At 30.9% G+C, this 11,723-nt stretch overlaps 1 protein-coding gene across 1 annotated transcript; it reads left to right on the plus strand.

Moving 5' to 3' along the window:
• The first annotated feature begins 2,141 nt into the window (after positions 1-2,141).
• Positions 2,142-10,915, plus strand: LOC145841290 (DNA polymerase subunit gamma-1-like). The gene is made up of 4 exons (XM_082948656.1): positions 2,142-4,296; positions 6,215-6,459; positions 9,915-10,242; positions 10,497-10,915. Exons 1-4 carry the CDS (start codon positions 2,142-2,144, stop codon positions 10,913-10,915), a joined length of 3,147 nt encoding a protein of 1,048 aa, XP_082804782.1.
• Positions 10,916-11,723: the final 808 nt, after the last annotated feature.

Here is an 11,723-nt window from a genome sequence, read left to right on the forward strand (position 1 = left end):
TTTTATAAGAAGTGTATGTAAGACCATAGTGCTAAAAGAGGAGAAACAAATAAAAAAAATACTCAAAGAAATACTTAATAAGCTAAATTGATATGTTTTATATTATAACTAATAGAATTGTTTTATTAAAAATAATATTCTAGAATAGATATGAAAAAAATAGATTAAATGTTTGTCTCCACTACTTATAGAAATGTTCAAATTAACCAAAAGTAGTTTATTTTTCTTTCTTAAAATGTTAGTTTACTTAATCTGCAAACAGAGTTGCAACACTCTTAGGTTACTCAGGATAACTCAGAATATTTTTTATTTTTAGAAAACCTTAGGATGACTCAGGGTTACCTTAGATAACTCATTTAGACTTTGTTTTTAACTCAGGATGACATAGGACAGTTTTAATTTTATAAAAATCTCAGGATATTTTTAAGCGTTTTTTTAATATGTGGAGAGATTTTTTTCTAGATTTAAAATTATAATTAGTCGATTTAGTGTCAATATTTTGTTATTTATATAACTAAATTTCTTCAAGAGCTTTATTTTTATTGATTTTTAATGCTTATATAACAATTTTTTAGCTTTGCGGCTAATTCTTCATAGAAGTTTTTGCATTTTGAAATAGTTGTATTTTCTTTATGCAAATCAAGTTTAGTCAGATCATGTCAGCTTTAAACTAATTTTTTTTAACTTAACATTGTTTTTTAAAAGTCTAAGGTTTGACACACTTTTTTATAAGCTAAGGCATCCTTTCTAATTTGTAAAGAGAAGGCTAATATTTGTTACTTTGAAATGTGGAAGCCAAGCAAGTAGTAATAGGGTTGCCACACTTTCAAGCTGACTAAAGGGTCAAGTAAAGCTTCTTTTTTTTTTGAAAAGTTCAGTCAAGTTTTTTGAAAGAAGTTGTATGATATTTAGTTTATTTGGTTTTTAGTGATTTCTCAAGTTTTAATCAAGTTCTGTTCTATCATTTAGTTCTTGTTAACTTTATAGTATTTATTAAAACTATTGGGGATTGCGCCTTGTGTCTAGCTTTACTTTATTATAATATTTTTGTTTGCTGGGCCAAATTAAAATTTTTGAATACAACATAAGCAATTTTTGTTCAGAATTTCATTGAAAAATATTACATTAGCTTGTAACATTTTAATTAAATTATGAATAAAAGAACTAGAGGATATACTAGAGAAGGTGTCAAAACAATAAGTATTTTTTACACAAAATGTTTTGAAACAAACCGCATTTGTATAAAGATAAAAAATAAACATCCTTACACCCATTTTGAGTATAAACTTTTTTAAATCTTTAATATTTTTATTTTACAAAAGTATGTCTTATACTTTATGTTATAGCATTTTGTAATCATAGAAAGTGCAAGCATATATCTTTATTTATAATTTAAGTGGTACAAAAATGTATAATTGTATAGAAATGTACTGTACAGTAAATGGGATTTGAGTCTAAGCCCTAAATATTTTTTTTTCAGGTATCTTAATTAAAATTAAATATAGTTATTTTGCCTAAAAGAGTGGAACCCTGTGGTAAATCTATTTTTAATAGACTTAAAATACATTTAGCGTATTGTAAATGTAATTACACACCTAAAAAAATATTTTTATTAGTTTACATAAGTACAGAATTCCCATACACTCTTGATAATTCAGATTAGTTTGAATTTTTTAGTTATTTTTTTAGTTTTAGACTAATGTTTGTTTTTTTTTTACTATTTTAAAGTTTATTAAACCAACTCATGGAAGCTTGATGTAACCCAGGCTGGCTTTTTTCCTCAGAGAGTATCAACCCTATAAGTTTTTTTTTGATAAGAATAACGAACTTCTTGAGTGATACTTAAATAAGTTTCTCTAGAAAGTAAAGTTAAAATTTAATCATGTTAAATAATTTTCATATTATAAAATTTAAGTAGCATATTTTTGTGTTAATAAAATTGCAACATGTTTTTAGAATATTAAATTGGTGATTATCTGTACTTTTTAAATTTATTACTTTTTACTTGCAGAATGAACATAATGAAAAAATTAAAGTTTAATAAGAGAACTTGGTTAAAATATTATTCTCAAGGAGCAAAAAATTTGAAAAACAAAAATGCTAGGTTTAATGACTTCAATGTTCAGATGCTTCCCTCAAACATGTGCAATCATCTTTTTCCAAAAACAAGTAACAAAGAAAGGTGTAACAAATATTTACAAGAAGAAATAACAAAAGCAAAAACTAACCTTAAAAACCTGGGCTTGTTAAATAAAAGTCCAGAAACAATTTCTAATATAGATTTTGCGTTACCAAATTTGCAAGGAGAAAATTTAGATGAACATTTTAAATCCATATCTCAAGACCAAAGTAAAGCATATTTCGAACTGCTTTCAACTTTAGTCAAAAACGATTTACCACCACTTCCACCAAAAGAAGTTTGGGTGAAAAGATCTGGATGGACCAAGTATGTATACAAAAATGACAATTCAATACAAGCCTCTGAAATAGATTGCCCTGATTCAGACGCCTACGTCTTTGATTGTGAAGTTTTGGCTCAGCACACCAAGATGCCAATAATGGCCATTGCTGCATCCAACACTGCCTGGTATTCTTGGTGTTGTAAAGAACTGTCAGGTGAAGGAAACGAGTGCCCAGCTTCAACAGTGGACAACTTGATTCCCTTGCAGTCTGCAGTGAGCAGGCCCAAACTTGCCATAGGACACAATGTTGCTTATGACAGGGCGAGAGTGAGAGAAGAGTACATGATAGACTCGGGACCAACGCAGTATTTTGACACAATGAGCATGCACATTGCCGTCAGCGGTTTCAACACCGACCAAAGGCTGACCTACAAATCGGTGCAAAGCTTGAACAAGTTCAGTGTGAACTCAATTGGGAGGAGCAAGTCGTGGATGCGCGTTGGCTGCGCTAACTCCTTGGCTGAACTCTACAAGTTCTATTGCAACAAGGAACTAGACAAAACACTGCGGGATGTTTTCGTCAAAGGTGACATTAATGAGGTCAGAAGTAATTTTTCTGATCTGATGTGGTACTGTGCAAAGGATGTGGAGTCAACGCATGAAGTTTTAGTCAAACTGACACCACAGTTTTTGACAAGGTTCCCACACCCAGTAACTTTTTCTGGTATGTTGTTGATGAGCAAAATGTTTCTACCAGTAAACTTGGATAATTGGGAAAAGTATTTAAAGTCATGTCAACAGTCATACCGGTCTTTAACCTTGGAAATTCAAAACAATTTAGTAGAAATGGCAGATGATGCTTGCAGACTTTTTCACAACAACAGTTATAAACAAGACCCTTGGCTGTGGAATCTTGATTGGTCAGTTAAAGAAATTAAGTTACTAAAGAAACCTAGAAAAGGTTTTTTACAACCACAACTAGATGATTTAAAAGTTTCAACAAACTTGTATAACAAGTATTCACATGAAGAAAGATTAAAATTAGGAAAAGAAATATTTAAACCAAACAGTTACACACATATAAATAATCTTTTACTGACTAGCAACATGCTACCAAAAATAAAAACAAACTTATCAAATTACCCTGAATGGTACAAAAATATCTGCATGAAAGAAAAAGAAGAAAACTGGGAACCAGGACCAGTTCAAGTAACTACTTTGATGAAAAACACTCCTAAATTAATGAGACTAACTTGGCTTGGGATGCCTTTGCACTTTGACAAAAATTTAGGTTGGGGATATTTGACAGCAAAGTCCACAAATGATGACAGCATTAACAGTGACTATGACTTTTCAAGTGCTTTAAGTGAAATAGAGATAGGTAATGAGTTCAATAAAAGTAAAGCATCTTTGCAAACACCAACATCAAAAGCTGACAGCGCCCCTCAGGGAATGAACTTTCACAGGCTTCCACACCCGCATGGCAGCTCGAAAAACGTTGGTAACCCTTTGTCAAAAGACTTTTTGGAGTATGCTGAAAGCGGAGACGTCCTTGGATCGGCTGACTTTGACAATGTGGTTAGGTTTCTTGAAATAAACAAAATGTGTTCGTACTGGAGAAGCGCCAGAACACGCATTCAGGACCAGTTTCTGCTGGAAACTCCTGATAACAGCGGTTTCGGAGCCATAGCCGCTCAGGTTGTGGTGTCTGGCACCGTTTCGAGGAGAGCAGTTGAGAAGACTTGGCTGACTGCGAGCAACGCGCGCAGTGATCGAATCGGCAGCGAGCTGAAGAGTCTGGTGCAAGCTCCCGAAGGGTGGAAGTTCGTGGGAGCCGATGTGGATTCGGAGGAGCTGTGGATCGCTTCGTTGTTTGCAGACTCCATGTATTTAGGTTGGTTTGACATTAAGTTTGAATGCATACCATTCATCCTAGTTTTAGATAGAGGTAGTTGTTTTATCCATAAGTTCCGCTGAATATATTTCTCATTAGTTTAAACCACCATTTTTTTAAGGGTCTTAGTAACAACATTTCTTATTCGTATAATTAAATTTAAAACTGTCCTTGAATTGCTTTAAACTTTAACTTTTTTGGAAAAGCTTTTTAAACATCCCAGAAGTTTTGAAACAAATCCTTGAAGTTTTTTTTTACCCAACTGTTAATATATTTTAGAACAACACTTTAGTTTATTGCTAATTGATACTTTTAAACTTATGTAATTTTCCAACAAACTAATAAACTTAAACTTGCTTTTTAAGAGGAAATGAATATATTTTAAAAAGCTACAATTTTTATATTTTTATTTTAAATTTAAGTTAGCTTTTTTTTGATAGATTTTTGTAACATGTTTTATACATTTTCTATTTGTTTGACCAGTGTTTTTACTATATTGTTCAAAATGTTATAAGGGCCTTGTATATTTTTGCAGATTACTTCTAAAAAATATATGTTTATTACAATTTATTAGTAAAACAATTATACTTCGTAATTCATTATTGTATCTTTATTTTCTCATAAATGTACAAAACTATGTAACTGATATAAAAAGTTACTTGACTCAGTTATTTACTTTAAAAGGTTATTTCCTCATAAATAATAAGTTTAAGTTTATTAGTTTGTCGGAAAAGTACATAAGTAAAAAAGTTTCAATTAGCAATAAACTAAAGTTAAGATGTCCTAAAACATATTTAACAGTCTAGAATAAAAACTTCAAGGATTTGTTTCAAAACTTCTAGGATGTTTAAAAAAATTTTCGAAAATTTTTTTATTTAAGGCAATTCAAGGATAGTTTTAAACTTAGTATCATTTTTTTTTTAAGTTGCTTTTGTTTGTTTTATTTTGTACCTTTAGTGATTCAATAATTACCTACTGTATCTTTTAAATAAGTATTTTGAAAATATTTTATTAAAGTTTCGTTTAAATTTTAAAAGCTTTATAAAGTAGGCTGTTTATTTTTAAAGCACAAAAGAACATACATAAACAAATATTTATTTTTGCATCTTTAAAGCTATATATATATAATTACATACCATGTAACTATACAAGCTTTTTCAAGACTACTTTAAAAGTATCTAAAAAATATTAACATGAACTTATAGATGTTTTTCAAACTCTTTAAAAATTTATTGTTTTAATGTTAAAACTTTATTATAAAACGGTAAAACTTTAACGATTTCAAAACTCTTTAATGAAATCAAAAATAGTTGATTAAGACCTAAAAAACTTAATAACACATTAAAACCCCATAATTTTTTTTTTAATTTATCCAAATATTATTATATTTTTCTTTTTAAATGAAACTAGTTCTAATAAGTTTAGTAAATGTTAGAAGTTTGATTTTTAATGTAAAAAAGTTGTATGTTTAAGTCCTAGTACTAAGTTTGTGATGAAATTGTTTATTAATCTTATTATAAATTATTTTTATTAGTTCATAATGAACAAGTTATTTGAATTTAAAAGTATACAAAAAAAAAAGAGATTAAAAATTTGTTTTGTTGTTTACAAGCATATTATGATAAACCGCTTAAACCTAAGTAGTCAAAACATATGTAACATCATTTTACTTTTAGATACATTTAATACCTTATAAATGAAAGTCATACAATCAAAGTATGTTGGCTCCATGTAGAGATGTAATAATGCAAACAGAGAGTTATAAAATTTTTAACTTTTTTTCAGGAAGCTCTTTTTGTTTTAAAACATACACACTAATAAGCTATCTGACTTTAAATTTTCTAAATGTTTATATCACAGTTATTAAATGCACAAAAATATTTTTTAATGTCACTTGCAAAATCTGAAAAAACCTCAGGCGAGCACGGGTGCACTGGCTTGTCGTGGATGACTTTGCAGGGGAGCAAGCAGAACAAGACCGACTTGCACAGCGTCACCGCGCAGACGGCGGGCATGAGCAGGGACCAGGCGAAAGTGTTCAACTACGCGCGGCTGTACGGCGCGGGAAAGCTGTCCGCGGTCAGAACGCTCATGAGCCACAACAAGCACCTGACCAGGGACGAGTGCGTTGAAAAAATCGACGCCCTTTTCAAAATGACCAAGGTTTTTATGTTACCAGTATTAAACAAACCTTTTTTTAGTATCAAATCTTGTTTGCAATTTTTTTTTTTTGTAACAGTCCTTATGTGTCTGTTAGTATAAGAAATAAGAAAAATATGTTTATTGATTATAGATATAGCTAGAACAGGGGTCGGCAAACTGCGGCCCGCGGGCCAATTGCGGCCCGCGAAGGGTAAATCTGCGGCCCGCGAGCACGTTATTTTTTTGAATGGAATGCGGCCCGCGAAAGAAAAATTCGTGGCCCGCTGAGCAAAAATATATTTCAAGTAAAAATTTTTTCGGTAATTCGATTTAATTTGTTTAGTTTGGTTTTAAGTCTCTGTATAACATTCAAAAATAATTAGAAGAAGTTACTACTTTAATTTAAAAATGTGAAAAAGACAGATTAGCATTTTAACAGGATATTTTTCTGAGTTTCATAATAACTTCTATTTTACAACAGCAAGTAATTATCTGAAAAAAGAGTGCTTGAATTTAATAAGTTAGTTATATTATACCTATTTATCAAATAAACTAAATGCAAATGTTTCCCATTTTGTACAAAAGTAATGCACAGTAGTTAACTAAAGTGTCATTTATTTATAGCTTAGATATTCTTTCCAATATTTTTTATACCTGAGTTTCTTTTATATATTTTTTATTTGTAAATGTTATGTTTTAGTGTATAGTAATAAGAAAAAAAGGTTTATTTAAGTTTTGTTTTGACACATTTTAATTTTTTAGAAGTTTTCTTTGCACTTGAACTAATTTATATGCACACCAACTTAAAAAAATGCTCATATTTTAAACCACTTTTTATAAAATAATTTAGTTAGTTTAAGTTTAGTTTATGCATAATTTTCTAAGTTTGTTTTTTCTACATGTAATATCTAAATTTGTACAGACACAATTAAAACAATATATATATGACATAAACTAATATAGTTTTTGTTAGGTATACATTTTCATTTTTCAAACATTGATTTTGTCAAACTAAGTTAACTTTTATGCTTTGCATATCAATACACACATTTGCTGTTATTTGGAGCTACTTATTTAATATAAACTAGACTTAGGGATAGTTTATAAACATTGAAACACACTCAGACTATCACTATTTGAAGACTTCAAATCTCAGGCCAACTAAGTCATTTTATAAGTTTTTGGCTAGAATTGTTTTTTGTATACAAAAATATCATGAATGTTTTTGTTAATTCAGGCTGGCTTTTTTGCTTAAAAGAGTGGCAAATTAAACTTATGATGTAAGTTTTGCTCAACCCAAAGTGTTAGTTTCAGTTATAATATATGTTATAATATATCAAGTTCAAGCTTTGAACTTGAAAATTTATGCGAAAAATTTTGGAAAAAAACTTGAATTTTGAGAATTTTTGAAAAAGCCTGGAGTTTCAAACAATTTTTACATGTAAAGTAGTGAAATTTCGAATTGACACAAAAAATTTAGCAAATAAACATTTCTTTATTAAAAAATATACTAAAGTAGCTTAACAGTGTTTTTTAATATTGATATACTTTATAATACACTTTTTAAACTTTAATTAAACTTTATACTAAAAATAAAAAAGGAATTGTACTTCTAAAATCTTTTGGTGCATTGCACCTTTACTTGTAAAATTTCACCGATTGTTGTGCTTCGTGTTTGAACTAAACCAAGAAATTATACTAAAGTGTCAAAGTTAAAAAACCAACTCTAATGAAAATTCTCAGATGAGCAATAGTTTTTCTATCAGTGCTCTCTTCTTAACATATTGATTAAAGTCATAATTTGATTTATGCGACTTTATAACCTTAATGCATTTCCTAAATAGGACTTTTTGTTGTCATTGAAGAAATAAACAAAAGTTTCTCATTACTGCCAACAAAAGTTCTTTAAAAAAGTTTTCAATTATAAACGGTATCTCATTATTAATAATAAATTTTGCTACTTTATAACTTGCCTTAACAACTTTTTTCTGATAATTCTGTAGTTACTGAAGATAATCATGTGCTTTGTTGGAACTGACTTTGGTGATTTGTTTTTTTATCGTTTCTCGCAATAACTCCTAACTAACGTTTTTTTTTTGTTCTCGTCTTTTATTTTACAACTAATATTTTTAAATTCTTATTGCAGATAAAGAATTGCTGTAATGCTTAATAAAAAAGAGGTTTTTCTCTTCGCTAATGACTCAATTAAGTTTTATACTTTTGTTAAAAATATTTAAGAAAGTTAATTGTCCATTCCAGCTGACTTATATTTTTTCGCAAGTAATTTGTTTACTGTTAATAAGTTTTGTTATTTCTTTATGTTGTGAACTTTGTTTTAACTGGGTTGCTACACAAACAGGCTATTTTAAAAGCTTGAAAACTCAGATGTGTGTGAAACTTTTATTTCAAACACTTTGAATAAATCTTAGAATTCCCAGAATAGTTTTTATGACTGTAGTGTAGTTTACTAATTGTAGTTTTTTCTCGTATTTTTACACTTTGTGTACTTTTTAATGATGATGATATTTTTTACTAGGTACTTAAGCTTGATTTACAACGATTTACTAGCTTTTTAAACTTTTAATGAACTTAGGCTGGTTTGATACAACTCAGACATTTTTGCTTTTTAAGTGACAACCATGTAAAAGACTAGTTAATAATAAGATATTTTATTTAAGTATTCGAGAATTAATTATGTTAAAGAATTTGTTCTAGCTTTCTATAATACAAACAGGTACATATTAATTTTATTAAAATAACTAATTACTAAATTTTTTAATGAATGTAAACTATTTAACACGCAAAAACTTTTTTTTTGAAGTTAATATTCTTAGAAATATGAAAAAAGGGGTTGATAATATAACAAATATATAAAAGTGACTAATAAATTGTCTTTCAAGTTCGGTTTTTATAGAGAGTTAAATTGTATGTAAAATTACAAAAGTATTAAATTTAACTTAGTAAGTGCTTATGAAAGTACATAGTTTATAAACACTTAAGTATATTAGTCAATGTAAATTTTATTCTCATTTAATTTAATTTAAATAGTCATTCTATGTATAGCTAAAAGTTATTTAAAATGATAAGTGAATAAAAGTAAAACTTTTCTCTAGTGTGACTTAAACTAAAACCAAAAGATTATTCAAATGTCACTAAAAGTAAAACTGCGGCCCGCGAAGACTTTGTAAACTTGAAATTTGGCCCGCGACCACCAACTGCCTGTCGACCCCTGAGCTACTAGAACAATACTTAAAAACCATTAGATGTTGTGTTTTTTCTGTTAAATACTTTTAATTTAAACTGGTTCACAAAACAGTTTTTTGTTAAATTTTCCTGTGGATTTTTTTAAATATATATGTATTTACAATCTTTAAATACTCGCTTGAATAGAATATTAACTTTATAACAGTTTTTTTTTAACACCTTAAAAGTGTTCCTTTGGCGTAAGAAGTAAACAACAAGCAAAGCTTTAAAAGGGCGAGGTGCTGTACAAGATGAGCGAAAAGTGCCGCTTCTTCCTCGACCGCGTTCAGCTAGACTCGGACTTGGAAAAAGCGCGGGAGAGCGGGTACGCCACCTACCGGCAGATCCGCGAAATAAGGGAGGAGGCGCGGTGCCTGCTGCAGAGCGACGTGAACACGAGGGAGCTGGTGGAGGGCAGGAGGTGGTTCGGAGGGGTGGAGTCGGAGGTTTACAACAAGCTGGAGGAGATCGCCACCTCCCACCAGCCGCGCACGCCCGTCCTCAACTCCAGGATAACCAGGACTCTGGAGCCGAGCCACGTCAAGAACGACTTCATGACAGGTTTTTTGTATCATTGTTCAAGATTGAAGCAGTAAAGAATTTTTTTTATTAACACCGCCATGTTCTTTTCAATTTCTTATTGTTTCAAGTACAAATAAAAAGAATATAAATGATCTTATTTTAATAAGTGTGTTAATTATTCTTTTTCTCATGGTTACCTAAAAAAAGTCTAATTATCATGACACTACATGCTCAGTTGACCAGGTTCCAAGCTATGCAATTCTTAATTAAAAATAAAGTCTTTTCAACTGCAGGCAGGATGAACTGGGTGGTGCAGAGTTCCGCAGTGGACTTCCTCCACCTCCTCATCGTGCAAATGGACCACCTCATCCGCGAGCACCGCATCCGCGCGCGCCTCTCCATCTCCATCCACGACGAAGTGCGCTACCTGGTGGCCGAACCCGACGCGCCCCGCCTCGCCCTCGCCCTGCACCTCTCCAACCTCTTCGCCCGCGCCACCTTCGTCCACAAGCTGTCCATGGACGACCTGCCGCTGTCCGTGGCCTTCTTCTCCTCCGTGGACGTGGACCGGGTTCAGCGGAAGGAGCCGAGCGACGACTGCTTGTCGCCGTCGTGCCCGCGGGGAATCGCCTCCAAGTTCGGGATTTCCCCCGGACAGAGCTGGGATATCGGCGAGTGTTTGAGGAGGACCGGGGGAAGTTTGGACATGTAAAACTTTTTATTGTTTTTTTTTTTAGTTCAAGTAAGAACATTTGTTTTACAAACATTTTTGAAGAAAATGTTTGATAGGTCACTTTGTAACAATCATAGAAATAATTTAGGAAAAAATTCGATATTTAGGGAGTTATTTTCACTTAAACTGTAAACAATCATGTTAAGTTTTTTAAAATTTAAAGCTACATTACGCGCTACTTTTTTGTTATTTTTTATAAAAATTTGATAAAATTTTATCAAACGTTAAGTGTTTCGTTTTCGATTTGTTATGAACTTTCTGTTTGTACTATTTAAACTTTTATTAAAGTAAAGTCTTTTAAAGTTGGTTTTTATTCTTTATTTTAATTTTTGCGTGAATGGCTATATAAAATATACACATATTTGTTGTCATTATAATGTTCAGAGCATTCCGGGTGGTTTAGTAAATTATTTCCAATTTCTGAAGGACTTTTGATAGGCTTATTACCTCTATTGGCCATCCAGTTTCTGAGGGATTTTGATACATGCTGATTGATTCTCAGATGGAATCTCTGAGAAGTTCTTCAGATGTATACACTACCACAGTGACAGTTAAATTGATAGATAACATTATTCTTTTCAGGATCGGGAGTAACATCTTTAAATATCCCAAAGTAAAAATGAAGTCGACGGTTGTTTACGTTTTCTAGATGTGTCATTACAATGAACATCAACTTCTTTTATTACATCCATATATAGGAAGCCAACATTTGTTGGCCAATACATCCCATGAAATCCTTCTGTCCTATTTCACAAAAAGTAAATCTTATTTCGTGCTTAGTTATTCG

The sequence above is a fragment of the Thalia democratica genome, chromosome 7, assembly GCF_965202585.1.
Source record: "Thalia democratica chromosome 7, ktThaDemo2.hap1.1, whole genome shotgun sequence".
Classification (NCBI taxonomy): domain Eukaryota; kingdom Metazoa; phylum Chordata; class Thaliacea; order Salpida; family Salpidae; genus Thalia; species Thalia democratica.

Excerpts from the sequence above, each read along its gene's own strand:
- LOC145841290 (XM_082948656.1), top strand. The coding sequence starts at position 2,142 with ATGTGCAATCATCTTTTTCCAAAAACAAGTAACAAAGAAAGGTGTAAC. Across the intron at positions 4,297-6,214 it reads TGCAGACTCCATGTATTTAG|GCGAGCACGGGTGCACTGGC; the intron begins GTTGGTTTGACA and ends AAAAAACCTCAG. Across the intron at positions 10,243-10,496 it reads CAAGAACGACTTCATGACAG|GCAGGATGAACTGGGTGGTG; the intron begins GTTTTTTGTATC and ends TTTCAACTGCAG.